A 17403-nucleotide genomic window follows, 5' to 3' on the forward strand; every position below is an offset into this window, starting at 1 on the left:
GGGTTTAGCGCCTGCCTTTGGCCCAGGGCACGATCCTGGAGTCCCGGGATCGAGTCCCACATCGGGCTCCCGGCATGGAGCCTGTTTCTCCCTCCTCCTGCCTCTCTCTCTCTCTCTCTCTCTCTATCTATCATGAATAAATAAATAAATAATTTTTAAAAATGCTAACACAGAAAGATGCCTATAATATGATTGAATTAAAGAAGTCGAACCCTATCGTCTCACTTGCCACAAATGAGGACAGCCAGTTTCAGGTGGGCCATTCGGAGACCATATTTTCCAACAGCCTTTAAACAAAAATACAGGAACTCCAAGAAACTATTTGTTCCCTCTTGAACTAACCATATGGGGGGAAGGACACAAAGACACACCACAGAGCATGGCAAGCCTCTGTTTGGCAGGGACTCCAGTCTGGGCACTCGAGCCAGGAAGAGAGGATGTCCTTCCAATCCAAGTACAGGGGGGTCACGTGTTCTGTGTAATTCCATTTTTAAAAACTTTTCATATAAAATATAACATGGGATCCCTGGGTGGCGCAGCGGTTTGGCGCCTGCCTTTGGCCCAGGGCGCGATCCTGGAGACCCGGGATCGAATCCCACGTCGGGCTCCCGGTGCATGGAGCCTGCTTCTCCCTCTGCCTATGTCTCTGCCTCTCTCTCTCTCTCTCTCTCTCTCTCTCTCTCTCTGTGACTATCATAAATAAATAAATAAAAATTTAAAAAAAAATAAAATATAACATAATATGAACAAGTACATTAAAAATAAAGGTACAGATGAATCAATTATGGTAGAGAAAAACCCACAAAATCAGCACGGAGGTCAAGAGGAAGAGCATTGCCCGCGCTCCAGAAGGGCCCCACATGCCTCCTCCCTTTCCAACCTGACTTCTGTAGCTGCCACTTCCTTGCTCTTTTTAAATATGCTGAACACCAAAGGATGCATTTCTATACCCTTATGCTTCGCCTCGCCTGTTTGGCGAGTTGGTATAAATGGGGCTGTATAGTATTCATTTGAGTCTGATTTCTTTTCTGCCATATAGTTAATATTTTTAAGATTCACTCATGTTGCATGTAGCTGTGGTTGCTAGGACCCTTTTGTACTGTCCCCCTGCTGCCAGGTCCAGCCCTTTCTCTAGGTCAGTGGTTCTCAAATGCCTAGTTTCTTAAAAGTTATTGAGGAACCAAAGGGTTTTTGAAATATGTATTGTATTGTGGTCTGCGGCCAGGTCATAGCAGCCCAGGGGAGCCAACTGTGCCCATTTCTTCCCAACACTACATCCTGTAAAATCACTTTGGTAGCTCGAAATCATTCATGGTGGGAATATTTATATCACAGACTGGGCAAACCCAATAGGTTAACATAAATATATCGATTATTATTTATTGTTTTCGAAAAATTCCATCTGTGGTGATATATTGTTTTGTAGAAAGGAGAAAATCTAATCCCATACGGATATGTAGTTAGAAAAGAGAGAAATCTAAAAAAAAAAAAAAAAAGAGAGAGAAATCTTTTAATAGACTTTGCAGCTAATTGTGGATATTCTCTGATACTACAGCAAAACCCAGTGAGTGGTAGTTTCTTAAAGGTCAGTTACAACGTGGAATCTGGACTTTTCAGTCAACTCTCTGAACTCTGTTACATTAAAATCCACGGGTTGCACTTGTGTTTTGGGCAGATCTTTCAGTTATGTGTGATTTTGTGACATCGTGGTGGTCATTTGGAATACATTGGTATCTTGAGCCATGCACATCTTCCAAATGTTGGCGTATTATATGATATTTTAAAAATTGGGTCACCTGGGTAGCTCAGTGGTTTCGCATCTGCTTTCTGCTCAGGGCATGACCCCGGGGTCCCGGGATCGAGTCCCACACCGGACTCCCCGCAGGCAGCCTGCTTCTCCCTCTGCCTGTGTCTCTGCCTCTCTCTGTGTCTCTCATGAATAAATAAATAAATAATATCTTTTAAAAAACTAAAATGAATCAGATTTTGTCTTTTTGTGTGTGTGTTTGGTAAAGTGTGTTTTTCTAGGAATTTACACATTGCATCTAAATTCTCAATTTTTAACAAATGTTATTCCTAATTTCCTCTCATTATCTTTTTGATATTTCTAGGATCTATAAAAAGTCCCTTTTTATTTCTGGTATCTACCATTTGTGCTCCCCCTTTTCTTTATTGGTCTTACTAGATGCTTATCAATTTCTCAGTGTTTTCAGAGCCCAAACATGGCATTATTGATCATCTCTACTGTGTGATTATTTTATATTATATTTTATACTTTAGAAACTTTGCCCAGAAGATATAAGAAATTATATAAATATAATATATATATTGATGTAATGCTTAATCTTTCAATCATTTTAGGAAATTCTCAGCCATTCTATGTTCAAATATCGCTATTGCCTCCTTTCTTTCTCTTTGCTTTCTGGGGCACCAGTTACATATTTGCTACACCTCACTGCACTTCTCAATGCCTCTTGTTCCCTCCCCTGTGTTTTCTACCTTTTGTCTCTTTGTGCTTGATTCTGAATAGTTTCTTCTGACCTGTATTCCAGCTCACATATCCTCTCTCTTAAAGGGTACAATTAAACCCACCCAGTGGATTTTTAGTTCCACTGTTGCATTTCTCAGCTCTAATATTTCTGTTCGATTCATAGACATGGCATATTTACAGTTCTAAATTTTTAATTTTTCTACATTTTAAATTTTTAATTTATTTATTTCAGAGAGAGAAAGAGAGGGAGCAGGGAGACAGAGAGAGAGAATCTCAAGCCAACTCCCCACTGAGCACAGAGCCCAACACAGGGTTTGATCCCATGACTCCGAGATGATGATCTGAGCTGAAACCAAGAGTCAGATGCCCAACTGACTGAACCACCCAGGCACCCCCTACCTTTTGAATTTTTAAATTACCACTTTTTGCCTTCCAAATTTTCAAATCTATAGATTTATAGATTATACTTATATATTGTATTTAAATGTACAGATTATATTTATAAATTGTGTATAGATTTACCTATTCTACTTATATAGATTATATGCATAAATATATTTATGTAGATTTTATCTCCTTGGACGTAGTAAGCATAACTATTCTACTGCATATGACTACTTTTATTTTTTATTTACTCTCTACACCCAATGTGGGTCTCAAACTCACAACCCCAAGATCAAAATTCACATGCTCTTCCAGTTGAGCCACCCAGGGGCCCTCCTTTTTAAAAAAAAAAAAAAAGCTGTTGTTTCTGTGCCTTCTTTTTGCTAGTTTTTCTTTTCTATGTACCTGGTACCTGAAAAATTATTTGCAAAAATAATGTAGGATGACATTATCCTCCTGCAGAGATGACTGTCATTTGCTTTTCTAATCACTTGTGGACATTAGAAATTGGAGATCACGTCCATCTAGTTTAGGAGCAAACATTTTTGGTCATTGTATGATCCCAATACTGTGTGCCTAGCACTCTGTTAAAGGAACTACAGCAAGCTCTGCAAGCTCTGAGAAGGACCTAACCCTGCTTGGCTTTCCAAAGAAAGCAGAACCTAAGATGAGTCCGGAGAGAGAGATCGTGGATTGACTTCTCCCTTCCTGGTCCAGCATGGCCTAGAAACACTTCTTGAAGATGACCAATCTGCTTTGGGTCACTTCACAGAGAAGATAATGGTGGTGGGTGTTAGACTTGGAACTCAGACACATTTGGCTTGAACTTCAAGATTGCCCAAGTCAACCTTGGTTTCCTAATCTAAAACCTGGGAATGAATACCATGTGCACCATGAGATTATGAGAATGCAATGAAATGTCATCTATAAAACACTTCATAAGATGCCTGTCACAATAAGGAGTAGATAAATATTCAGTTCCTTCTTCCCTTTGTGCCTAAGCCAAGTTTATTTTAGTGACAAAATCCTTTCCCTATGATAGAGGAGCATATCTGGGAAGTTGGAAAATATGAGGGCTTTTTCTTATGACTGGAAATGCCTTGAAATGGAACCACACACTGTCTTATCTGATTCAACTCTGTGCAGTAATTCGCAAGACAACCAGCTACGATGTTGGGGCAGAGATATTCTAGCCAGGGAATAGAGCAAGCCATGGCAACCGTGGGAATGAGGAGCCAATCTGCTGGCTTTGGCATCCTTTGCTTTCTTCTATGGGATGCAAAGATGTTTTGGAGGCACCAAACCAACAATGTTGCAGTCTGCCCCAACTCTTCAACTGACTCTTGTAGAAGTTCATTTGAGTGAAGGAACTTTCCTTTTTAAAATACAAACATGTGGTTGAGCATCTAGCTTTGGCTCAGGGCGTGATCCCGGGGTCCCACATCAGGCTTCCTGCATGGAGCCTGCTTCTCCCTCTACCTATGTCTCTGCCTCTGTGTGTGTGTGTCTTTCATGAATAAATAAATAAAATTTAATAAATAAATAAATAAAATAAAATACAAGCGTGCCATACCAACTTGGTCTCACCCAGCTGATTCTCAAGCCAATTGATTTTCTTTTTGCCTTTGGGATTGATGGTTATAATCCAATGATTTCTCTCCCAGTTGAGATCTTCTGGGGAAAGGGAATGGGACAGACATCTCGGTAGCATCCACCAACATTTAAAATGTGCCCAGTTAACAGTTCTCCTTGAATCCATCACAGAATCACACATGCAGAAGGGGGCATGTGCCAACACATTTACCGTGGATTTATTTATGAAAAACTAGAAAGAGATCAAAAGTGTCTACCACTTGGGAATGGCTAAGAACTATAAAATAGCCACATCAGGGAATACTATGCAGTAGCTAAAAGGAGTAAGATAAATTTATATTGTTTACTAGGCTAGACTTCTAATGTGTATCATTGATTGAAAACATTCAAGTGTCACAACATGTACAGAATAATACTTTTATGTACCAATATATGCAAAGTCATCCCACAAAATAATACTTTACATATCTGCGTATGTAAAAGCATAGAAAAGGCTTTAAAGGATTGGAAGACCACCCTCTGTCAAAAAGGTGACAGTGGGTACCACCAGCTATAAGCGGAGAGAGTGAAGGAAGGGTGATCAAAAATGACTGTTAGCCTTATCTCCAGTATTTGAAGGTTTTATTTAACAAGATAATATTGTGAAGCCTGGGTAGCTCAGTTGGTTAAGCATCTGACTCTTGATTTCTGCTCAGGTCATGATCTCAGGGTTGTGAGATCGAGCCCTGTGTCTGGCTTTATGCTCAGGGCAGAGTTTGCTCTTTCTCTCTCTCTCTCTCTCTAAAATAAAAAAAGAAATCTTTTAGGGGCACCTGGGTGGCTCAGTCGGTTAAGCATCTGCCTTCGGCTCAGGTCATGATCCCAGGATCCTGGGATCAAGCCCCATATCGGGCTCCCTGCGCAGTGGGGAGTCTGCTTCTTCCCCCTCTCTCTCTTCCCCTCCCCCCACTCATCTTCTCTCTCTCTCTCTCTCTCTCTTGCTTGCTTTTTCTCTCTTTCTCAAATAAATGATCTTCTAGAAAAAGGAAATGAAAAGAATATCTTTGTGTATTACTTATATAATTTAAAATTAATTTTTTAAGGTATAATGGAAATCTTATGATTGAGAGCATGGTAAGCTGTAATATTGTCCAAACAATATCTGATGCCCCTCTCTGGGGAGAATGATGCTTCTCCATCTCAACAAGGTCAGGCATGGCTGCATGACTTGGCCAAAGGAAGATGACCAGAAGCTTGAGGAGCCAACATGTGATTTGCCATATTCTTGTCTCCTCTGCCATGAGACTGGAGACATTTAACAGAGAGGCTGCTCCATCAGCCTGGAAGCTGGAGAAGACAATTGTGGAGCAGAGCTCCAGCTGACCCGTGAAGGCCGTGTGATGTGTAATGTGAGCAGGAATTAGACCTTTACTGTCATAAGCCACTGAGACCATGGGGCCACTTGTCATTGTGGCAAAACCTAACCTAGCCTGACTGGCCAGGGATAACAGAGAGCCAGCAGTCACTCTGGAGCAGGGAGTGCAGGCAGAGAGGGAGACAAGGCTTGGGGCCAGAAAGGCAGGCAGGTCCTGAGTGGGGGTGTGGAGAACCCTGAGGGAGACACCAAAAAGGAAGTGGGGAGAAGAGCAGGAGAGACGAATTTTGCCCATTTTCCAACTTTGTTTTAGAACTTTGTCCTCAGTTGCCTACTGACGAATGAGAGCAATTTGGGATGCAACACATTGTCCCTTATCAGACGACGTTTGCCCTGGCCTAACTGGTAGATCTTTTCAGGGAAGTCCTGGGAATTTACTGAGGAAACACTTGGACAGTGTCAGGGCTTAATAGTATGTAGTTGTCCGATCGCCCTGAGCTGGTATTAGCTGGGCACCGCGGCTACAGTGACCAGTTCTAAAGTCATTCAGACTTTGACAAAGCTACAGTCAAAACGGTAAAGGAAACCAGGTGGCAAAAAAAATACCTGGCTCCATCAACCTGACTCAGATCAAACAATAGCAGACACCTAAGGGGATGGCAAAGGACTCAAATAAGCTCATATGGCTCAGTTGAGTCTTTTATTTTAATTCTGAATGATGGAAAAGGAAAGAGCTAATGGGCCACGGGACACAACAGAAAGGAGGTGTTGTCAGATGGATCAGGGTTGCAATGCACAGTACCCGGCCAATGACACATCCTTGAACCTAACAGGAAATAAGCAGTATTATTAATGGCTCTGGGCCTCCATTTCCTCATCTATTAAATGGGTCTAAGAATACCTACTTTGTACAATTCATGTAAGGGACAAACAAGTGTGTTGTGGGGGCGTATTAAATTAAATCTAATAATTAAATTTAATAATTAAATGTAATAGCTGGCATATTAAATTAAAATATGCAGATCACGACCTGCTGAATGAGGAGAAATAAGCTACCCATGTGGGGTTGGCACGTAGCTCCCTCAGCATCCCAGCTCCCACCTTGGGGAAGTGGAAACCCGGGGTTGTTTTGATGGAAGGTGCAGTTTCAATACACTCACAAGAACGTAATAGACTCATGAGTTTTATTGCTTACAGATCCCAGAAACAGAATTGGGGGTGCTATGAGCCAAGGGAAGGGCAGTCCTCTATCTCAGGTCTCAAGCGAGCAGGAGAGAGAGCAGGGTAGAAAGCACCTGCTACGGATTACGTGGCTGGGGCAGAGATCACTCACTTCTTGAGGGTGTGGCCCTAAGTGGCTATTTTAAAAGGTGCCCTGGGAAAAGTAAAGTGGGAACTTATGGCAGGAATTCTAAACTTGAGGTTTTTATCTACATGTCCAGACTGTGGAGCAGGGTTGTCATGCCGTAGAATGCCTGGGCAGCAACTCGAAATAGCTGTTTTCTCATCACAGTGAAGTAGAAATTTAAATCCAGAGATACTTCCAGTCCTGAAAATGTAGCCGACTCATCTCCTCTAGGAACGCTCTTCGAGCGGCTCACACGCTCCTCAGCACCCCGCTGAGCTAGCCACCCAACTCCCCAGAAGGTCAGCCCGGTCCCTCCGCCTATGTCCAGAGATGGAATGAAGCAATGAGGACCACACTCCAGGAGAGGAGCCTACCCAGACTCAACCCACAGACCTCTTCTAGAAGGGACCATGCTCCTTAGATCTCAGTGCTGCTCAACAGCTGAGTGGCCACCAGATGAAGCGCCTTCAGCGAGTGGTTCCTATTTCTCCGACAAAGACACCTACTGGCCTGCCATGAATGGATCCAGAAGCCACCAAATGGGATTCCTCTTTGCCCCACGTTTCAGCACAAACATTCAACTGCAAGCAAGTTAAGGGCATGCATAGGGGCCTCTGTGCAGTAAACCTGGGCCTCAGCCTACGAAAACCTGTAGCCAACTAGGAGCAGGGCCTCCAGAAGATCAGGTAGGACCAGCCTGGGAACTTGCACCAGCCCTTTCCTGGGAATATTTATTCCTCAGGGACAAGTGGTCACCTTGCCTCGTACTCCTTGACATCTCCTGCCATTTCCAAGTACTCTGGCTCCGGGTTCACTTAGCTTCTGCGGCAGAGGAAGCTTTGATAACCACCCAGCGGAGCTAAGTGCTGATGTGAGGAAAGTCCTCCCTCCCTCCCTCCTGTTCTGCCCAAGCATGGGTAGAATTGACCCCACCCTCCACTCCAGCTCGGGGCTTAGCCTGGGTCAAACCATTCCATCCCCTCGGTTGTGGCGACTGGACACACCCCTCAGAGAACCCACAGAGCCATCGAGTTACAATGTGGTTTCTGCTGGGATGACTGGGAATGAGGCAAGTCTATAATGACGGACTTGACTCCGGAGAATGTAAGTGTGCTCAGGGCCCTCACAGGCAGAGGCGACGGGGAAGTAAATGCAAAGGAGCGCAGGACGGAGGAAAGAGGAAAAGGCAGCTGGTGGCACTGTTTGAGTTTCTGGATCAAACCCCACCTGATTTATCCCTGGAACTCACAGCTACCAATAGGTTCTTTCTCTGATTTAGGCCAGTTTGAGTTGGTTCCATGTCTTAAAACAGAAATCGTTTTTGCTGACACATCTTCAGTCCCTCTGGCTCCTTGGACTCCGAGAGCTCCAGGGCACCCCCGTCAGGCGGCTCTGGGCTGTCTTCATCTGCCCCTAGGTGCCAACCATTATGGGAAACCTATCCTTTCTCTCCTAACTCTTCCTGCCCAGACAGTTAAGATTCCGAGCTCAGAGGCAGAGGAATAGCAGGGGAAATGTCACTGTGTACCCAGGGGAGGAGAGGGACACCTGTTTCTCCACCTCCACCGGCCATCGAGAACACCAGAGCCCCATCCTCTGAGCTGGACTGAAGAAAGCCCTTGGGACTGCACATGACGTCCCTGCTTCATTCCAAAGCCAGCTGTCGCCGTGTGACGCTCCTGCTCCTCGCAGCCTAGACCAACCTGAACGCTCCTGGGGAAGCCCTACTTGATGGTTCACTCTCAGGTGCCCGCTGCAGACCGTCAGCCCCAATTTTCCCAATGGTGATCGTGAACAGAGCGCCACCCTCCCCCCAAACCGGTCTCTCCTACTGCTCTCCCTTCAGGCATCAGAAAGCTGCATTCCACAGTTCTAGAACCTGAAGCAAGAAGGCCATGGCAACCTCGACCCCCTCCCTAGCCCCGCTCAGCATCACCTACGTCACCATAGAGAGCCCTGCCGGGGAACTAGAAGCTGGTGGAATGTGTACTCTCGTAGCTCCAGCAGGAAGGAAAGGTGATCACAACCTCTTTAGGAAATGGACTAGGGAATCCAGAATCCTCGTGGAGCAGGGGAATTGCAAACACCCCATGTCTAAGGTGCTAAGCACCCCATGGAAACCATCCTCCATGTGGTACCAAGTCACCGGGACCCCCAGGTCCTCCAACCGCTTCTTGTACAACAGCGAATCGTCCCGGAGAAGGTCGTACTCACAGCTCACAATGCAAGCCTCGGGGAGCTGAGATATGACCTCATCTTCCGCAATCAGGGGTGAGTTCAATAAATCCAGAGCGAGGCTTGTCTCCAGATAGGCAGCCTCATTGAGGGGCTCTGGGAGCACTGGCCGGTAGGGTCTCTTCTTAAACCTCTCTGGGATATTTTCAGTGCCCAACCATTTTCTATACTTTTCCCAGACTTCGGCAGGCAAGTGGGCGCCTTTCAGGACCGTGCTTTTCCAGGAGGGCTTGATATCCAGGTAATGGTGCCAGCAGTAGAAGGCAAAGTCTCGACTGGCCAGCGGGACGTTCTTGTTCTGCTGATAGGAGGGGAGCTGGAAATGCACAGCCTGGAGTTGGGCATAGATCAGGATCTGAGCACGGATCTTGGGGAGATCCGGGCAGCCCAAAAACTTTTGACAGACTACCGTTGCCACTGCCCCTCCCACGCTGTCACCGCAGACCACGACCCGATCTGGGTCCACCCCGTACACCTTCAGGGACTTCAGGAAGTGGGTGGTGGCGGCGAAGCAGTCTGTTAGCGCCACCGGGAACTTATGCTGGGGCAACTTGCGGTATCTAGAAGAGGAATCGAGAAACAACAGTTTACACCCAGCACCTAGCAGAGCCCAAAATACCCCTGGCTAGCGTCCCGTAGGCCAAATTTCTTCCATTAACTTCTCCTGCGGAAGCCCGAGCAGGTATGTTAAGGTATGAGGTTCAAGTGAAGTGATAGACGTGAGGACCACAGCGCCTGGCACCTAGGCTCGGTGAGTGGTGGCTGCTGCTCCATCTGCCTCGATGCCCCTTTGGGGCGCAGGCGGTGACCACAAGAGCCCTGTCGTTCACCTATTGGCCAACAACTTACCAATCATCAAACACGAACCCATCTTTCTGAACCTACCTGCTGGTGCGTCCTTGGCTCACACTCGTCGCCTCTTACGGTTCTTTTATGAGCAATTCCAGGTCTGCCTGGGTTTCCACTCTCAGTAGCCCTGCCCTGCTCGCGGGTTTTATGGGAGGAGCTTGTAAGGTCTAAGCACCACTGGGTGCAGCAGTTGGCGCGTGGGTCTCCCCCAGGCCGGCGAGTCCCCTCCGGACCATTGCTGCACGGCAGATGCGCCAGGAGACTGTGGGAGCTCCATGCTCAGGTAGCTGCCATGCAGGCCCACCACCTGGCACACTAGGCCCTCCTTATTTTTCAAGAGATTCCAGAAATCTGGGTGTCGTGAGAAATGCTACCATCTCAAAAAAAAAAAAAAATATATATATATATATATATTCTATGGGCTCAACGAACTTTTTCCATTATGATGCCTCCTGTTTTAAACTACCCTGAGTTCATGCTGGGGCAGCAAGGTTTCAACCCCAAGACCTTGTCTACCTCGGATTCATAAAATAATTTTCTTGCAGAAATTTGCTGGCCCACGACGTCGCGTTCAGCCCCACCAGAGCTGTAAGGAGTATCGTGGCCACCACCTGGATCAAGACGTCCTCCCCCCTGGAGCAGAGAACTATAACGTGAGTGGTGTCCCCGGGTCCCGCTCCCTCATCCAGGACCGATTCCTGTACTTTCTCACTCTTATTCAGCCAGCTGTGCCACAAGGGAAATGTATTCCTGCCAAGACAATGGTACTTCTTTATGGCCTGTGCGGTTAAAGGCAACTGCAGGGAAGATTAACGAGGAGGGACCACCTGTGCCCGTGGGACCGTGTGCCCGGGGCTGGGGTGGGGAAGGAGCCACAGCACCCCAGGGACAGCCGGTCACGCGTATTCAGTGTGCCTGATGTGGAGGCTCAGGGAAGGGCCATCCCGGTGTCCCCTGCGCCGTGTCCACCAAGGCCCCTTGGAGGCTCCAGACTTCTCCTTGAGGCTGCTCACAGCCCCTCCCCTGCCCTGGAGTCCCCGTGTCCCTCCGGGTCCCCACCTGCCCCCGTCCCGCCTCCCACCCAGCACCCAGCTCCAGCCCCCTTCCCCGTACTCACCCCACCGCTAGAACCACGGAGCCACTCTTCTTGCACAGATGAAGGCAGATGGCATAGTGGGTTTCTAGAAAACAGAAGGGCTCTGGCGTCCACCCGGAGGCAGTGGCTTCCCGCCCCGCCGCCACCTCGGGCTGCCCCTTCTCCCCGCCGCCCGTCTGCGGGAGACCCGGGCTCATCCTAATGAGCTTCGCAGACCACCTCCCCGCTTCCTAGGCTTTCTCCTCGGCCCTCCTGTCCCCACAACTGCCCCTTCGCGTCGCTCGCCCCCCAGCGACTGCAGTTCCTTTGGAAGATCCACGAGCTGTTGGGCCAGCGGCACGTGCGGCGCGTCCTCCCCGCCCGAGGCCTCCCTGGAGGGGACACAACAGTAAGAGCAGGGCCGTGCGGGGCTCGACAACGCGCGGAAGGTGCAGCCGCGCTGCCTGCCGGGGGATCAGCAACTGTTAGCAAGATCACGTACGGCCCATCGACACGCAGGCCAAACCGAACCCACGGCTGCGTTCAGTCCTTTACTTCTCCAAGGCTCCTGCAGTGGCCGCTGGCATTCGTTTAGAAGGCAGGGCTGGAACCAAATGAAAGTGTCCCCGCCCCGAATTCATGGGGCACCCGTGTAGGGGAGGTGAAGACTGTAAAGTGGTCTCAGTTGTGAGTTTTTCCTCTCATTAGCTTTGCTCACATTTCTGGTTCTCCTGTCTGGACCAGAATATGTCCCGGGCAATACCAGGCATGAAACAAAAGCATGTGCTTTTTTGTTTGTTTGTGTTTTACTTTAAAAAAAAATCATTTCCAAGTAAATAGAGGTGGTGGTTGTAGACCACTGTGCACGTACTAAATGCCACAGAACTGTACCGTTTAAAGTGGTCAATTTTAGGGGCAGCCCGGGTGGCTCAGTGGTTGAGCACCTGCCCTCGCCCAGGGTGTGACCCTGGGTTCCCGGGATCGAGTCCCACGTCAGGCTCCCTGCATGGAGCCTGTTTCTCCCTCTGCCTGTGTCTCTGCCTCTCTCTCTGTCTCTCGTGAATAAATAAATAAAATCTTTAAAAAATAAATAAAGCGGTCAATTTTATGTCGTGTGAACTTCATGGATATACACAGATACACACGGGTTCACAGATACACAGACATGGGTTATGTGCGTATATATATATATATATAATATTCCATACACAGGCCTCCTTACTTCCAGAAAGGGAGCAAGACATTCCGTATCTTTGCCACCGGAATGATCCGGGACCCGCTAACCCTCTGGATGTGCCCTGTCCTAGCCCAGCTCATCGCCGCCGGGAGGGTGACGGGATTGTGGCCTCCTGCTGGAAGGTGGGTGCCCCCCAGCCCTGCTCCGAGGCTGCCCCACGACAGGTGGGCGTCTAAGGGAAGGATTCTTACTCAGGCTCCCCATGACTGCCCCGCCTCCGTGGTAGAAGACGATGCCAGGCCTGGGGGTGCAGGAGGACAACCCCTTGGGCTGGTACAGCTTCACGGGGACCGTCCCGAAGCGGAGATCGGTGACCACGACATCTGGATCCTCCTTGAGTGGCACCAGATCATGCACGAAACGGACAAATTGGGGCATGGAACAGATTCTCAGCTTCTCGAGAATCGTCCCCTGTTGGCGAGAGAAGAGGGAATGAGGCAGGAAGGGTCTCAGGGTGTGACACAGCAGGGGGGGGGCTGGCTGGAGGGCAGACAGGACCACAGCCCTGCTCCGCCCCATGGGCCCGAAGGCACCTGCAGTAGCCCCACCCCACCTCGGCCTACATTGCCCCTCATCCTCTCTCCCCCGGACACCTGACAGCCAGCGTCTCCAACCAGGCTTCTGGCCACCCCACCGGGGTCCCTCTAACCCGGAACGCCCCCCACCGTGACCTGGACATGACCTCGCTTTCCCAGGGACGCCCTCCCGGACTAGCCTGGCCAGCATGGCCATTCCAAGCGCTAGTTGCTATTAGGGCCTGATAACTGCATTGTGGTTGTTTTTTAAAAGGGGAAGGGTTCTTGTCTTTAAGAGATACCTACTGAAACCTTTTGGATAAAATATGAGACCCAAGATCTGCTTCCTAAGAAATGGGAAGGAGGGAGTGGGGGGGGGTCACAGGTGAAACAAGCTTGGCCAGGAGGCGGCAGCCAGTGCCGGGGGTGGGAGCACAGGGCGTCTCTACAGTAGTCTTATCTTCTTTGCGGTAGGTCTGGAAGTCGCATAACAAAAAGTAAAAATAGACGAAGTGCTCCGCCCCGGGCACCCTCGCTCTGCGCCAAGGCCACTTGGGCTTTCAGTGATGCCCGTGGACCTCACACACAATGTTTTCGACGCGTAGAACACGTGGGATTACAGAGGAAGGTGATGGTTCTTCAATCGTAGTCCTCGGAACAGGTAGGTAGGCGTGCGGGGGGATGGGGCCTGCGCCTCCTGGTCAGGACACCGAGTGGCAAGAGCTGGTGGCCCGTCAGCACTATTACAAGCTCGAAGAAACGAGGCGCGCACAGCTGCTCGCAATATCTGCAGCAGACGCCGCACGCTCTGAAGGTGTCTGTGCTTCCCCTCGCTTAACAGAGCCTCGGCCGCTGCGGTCGCCACGCGGCCGGTGGCCCTCACTCCTCACGGAAGGGGACGCCACGCTTCCTGCAGAGCCGGTGAACGTGGAGAGACTTTTACCTCCCTCCAAACTGAGAGACCCCTCGCCTTTGGGCGCCCTTGGGGATTCGGGGAACCTTGGCCTCAGAAGCCCTGCCGCACCCCCTGCCCATGCCCCGCGCCTCCTCGCACCTGCCGCCTGCAAATCAGCGTGTTCATAGCGGGTTTGCTGCTTCTCACTGTCCCCCCACCGACACTGCCCTGACTTAGGCTCTGTCTGGGACTTCCTTTCTCTTGTCCATCCTTGACCCCACAGCGAGGACCGGCGGGCGACACATAGCGGTCACGCGACACATCTTTGTAGAAAAGAACCAAACCAGGGGCGCCGGGGGTAGCGGGAGTCCGCGATGGGCCTCTGCCTTCGGCCCAGAGCGTAACCCCAGAGTCCCGGGATCGAGTCCCACATCAGGCTCCTGCATGGAGCCTGCTTCTCCCTCTGCCTGCATGTCTGCCCCTCTCTCTGTGTCTCTCATGAATAAATAAATAAAATATTTAAATTTTTAAAAATCAACAAATAAATAGCAGTAAGGCTGATACTAATTGAGGGCTTGCTCTGCACCAGGTATCCTAACCCGCACGTGGGATGGCTTCCCTCCCCGGAGCCACGCTGCCGGTTATTTCCCCCTCTTCTGTTATTTCCCCCTTTTCTGCAGATGGGGAAACCGAGCCACAACATTTGGGAACCCAGACTACGGACTATGAGGGCCAAGGCCAGGAAAACCACGACAGATCGAGTCTCCCGCTTTTCTAGACGCCGACCCCGTGGGTAGGAATCATCCACCTGCGGGTCCCTCTCCTCCTGAGCACTGGCAATCGCTCTTCCTCACCTAACCTTCTGGAGTCCCAGCGTCACCACCGGTCCCCGTGGGCAACGTTGATGCGGATCCCCCAGGATCCGTTTGTATCTGTTGTATTAAATACACACCCCAGGAACCAAGCGCAGCACCCGACCGTGTCCTATGAATGGTTGCCCGTCTCTCCAAGGTGACAAGACGTAGAGAGACAGGTCATCTAAGCTCACATTCTGCAGTTTTGCTCATTTGTACTAATTTGCGAATTGGCCGCGTGTCTCTTTGCTGTCCCTGGTTCCAACAGGTAGGAGGTGATGGGGCTCGAACTTCAGAATAACTCGCTCCTAACTCGACAGCACGTCGGGGTCTGTGCGCGCTGTGCGGACAGGAAGCAGGGCGAGCAGAGCAAGGGTGGGTTTTTTTCTTTTTTTCCTCTTAACTGAGGAAGTAAATCATCTTTTCCTTTGGTGGCTGTGAGCCCGGCGCAGCTTGAGCAACACCCCCGAGGGCTCGGGAACCTGTTGGCTAATGCGTTACCCAACACGGGCCGTGCAGACCCGCGGACAACGCGGGCAATGCGCTGCCGCGAGCGCGGTGTCGGCGCAGCTGGACCCTCCCGGTTCGCGCGTTCCCACCCGGCCCTCAGCCCTCGGGAGGAGGAGGACAGAAGCCACGACTCACCCACGTTATCAACAGCTCCAGGAGGCAATGGAGGACCCGCAGCCTCACGGGGTGGCCGACGGCCGCGGGGACGTCGGCGCGGAGGAGGTGGCTGCAGACTACCCAGAGCCCCACCCCCAGGGAGAAGGCGCAGGCCGCCTGCAGGACAAGCAGGAGCAGGGCCATCGCTGCGCCAGCGCCTGCGGCCCGACGGGAGGCCGAGCGAGAGCAGCCACGGCCACGGGCCAGCGCTGGAGCCGGCGACGCTCCCGCACTTATACACCACACCCTGCCCTCCCCACCTGCCCGTCCCCACAGCATTGGCCAGGCCAGGTGAGTCACAGACTCAGGTGAGGACGTAGTTCTAGGACAGGGCCCATGCGGAGGACACAGAGGCTCATGCAGCTTGACTCAGCTAGAAAGGAGAGCTCCGGAGTCCCAGTGTGCGTCCCGGAGCGCCCTTCCCGGAAATGGCCCTGGGGAGGTCACCCTGCACATCACAAACACCATTCCCTCCCACTGCGCTCTGCGGGCACCCACCACCCCCCTCATTCCGCTCTGGCCACACTTGCTATTCCTTAGTCTGCCAAGGAGGCCCCAGGGCATTTGCACCTGCTATTCTCTGTGCAACATCGTTCCCCGGACAGCCAAGCAAAACCCCTCGCCTACAGGTCTCTGCTCAAATGCCACCTTCTGAGGGAGGCTGGGCCTGGCCACCTTATTTAAAGGTCTAACTCCCCTCCAGCATCCCTCTGCCTGATCCAACCCCCGCCCCACGTCCTCACTTTGTCTTCCAGGCCTTTATTATCACCCCAAGTACCACACGCTTCACTTATTCCTTTATTGCCCGTGGCACGTCGCCTCTGTGAGGACGGGAGTTGTGGGGCTGCCCCTTCCTCAGAGGCCGGGTCAGGGTCAGCTACTTGCTGGGTGCTCAGCAAATGTCTATTGAATGAAGGAACCAATAGACGAGCTTTGTCCTTTTCGCTGTAAAGCAGGAAACACTGAGCTCACCTGCCTTCCCAGGTTGGGTCGGAGATTGATGTCAGCATCCAGCGCTTCCCTGATGGCCCCGCCTCAGGTGCATGGTCCTAGGTGCCTGCCCCCCCCCATGCGCCTCCCCGCGGCACCTCATGGGTAGACGCCGCCGCCGGGGATGTTGCTCAACATCCTGCAACGCGCACATGACCCCACAATGAGGACTCACCTGGCCCAGCAGGCGGGGAGGCCCCAGGAGGAAAGGCCTGCGTTCGTGAGACTTGGATTTGAATCTCGGCTCTGCTCAAGCCCGCAGTTTCGCCGTGAACGAGTTCCTTACCCTCCCTGAGCCTCGGCTCCCAAGACTCTAAGGTTGGGACAATAACCGTCCCTCCCAGTGCGCGTCTCTGTGAACCCAGTGAAATAGAACATTGTTGCATATCTTATTGGTTATTTGGGTTTTTTTCCTTTATGGACTCATGCGAATTTATTTTGTGCGCTTGTACCTTCTACCTATTTCGCTATTTTTGTTTATCCTCTTGCGCTGATTTCAAAAATATTTGCGATCACAGTACTCGTGTGGTGGCAGATGGGGACTACGCGTATGTGGCGAGCACGGAGTAACGTGTGCGATTGCTGAGTCTCCGTATCGTACACCTGGAACCCATAGAACACCATATGGCAATTAGAGTTCAGTAAAAAAAATAATAATAATAATTAATATTTTTAAGGATATTTTTTTCTATTTGCCTTTCAACTCTGTGAATGCTGTTTTTCTGGGTAGATGTTTATCACTGTTATGCCGTGAAATCCCTCATCCGTTCTCACATTATGCTTAGAAGGATCTTATGGTTTGTGAAACCATATGGCACTGATTTTGAAAAGGAAGAATTTCTTTGTCAAAACATAAGTATCTGAGGCACCTGGGTGGCTCCGTCGGTTGAGCGTCTGCCTTGGGCTCAGGTCATGAC

The 17403-nt window shown here is 50.2% G+C and overlaps 1 protein-coding gene across 1 annotated transcript; it reads right to left on the reverse strand.

Annotated features, from left to right (window-relative positions):
- Window positions 1-8155: 8155 nt before the first annotated feature.
- On the reverse strand, window positions 8156-15656 carry AADACL3 (arylacetamide deacetylase like 3). Its single transcript, XM_041767927.1, has 4 exons — window positions 15476-15656; window positions 12758-12977; window positions 11372-11435; window positions 8156-9965 (listed from the first exon to the last, which is right to left on the reverse strand). The coding sequence occupies exons 1-4, from the start codon at window positions 15638-15640 to the stop codon at window positions 9191-9193; spliced, it is 1224 nt and encodes a 407-aa protein (XP_041623861.1). The 5' UTR covers window positions 15641-15656; the 3' UTR covers window positions 8156-9190.
- Between the last annotated feature and the right edge of the window lie 1747 nt (window positions 15657-17403).

This window comes from Vulpes lagopus, chromosome 8, assembly GCF_018345385.1.
Source record: "Vulpes lagopus strain Blue_001 chromosome 8, ASM1834538v1, whole genome shotgun sequence".
Lineage (NCBI taxonomy): Eukaryota > Metazoa > Chordata > Mammalia > Carnivora > Canidae > Vulpes > Vulpes lagopus.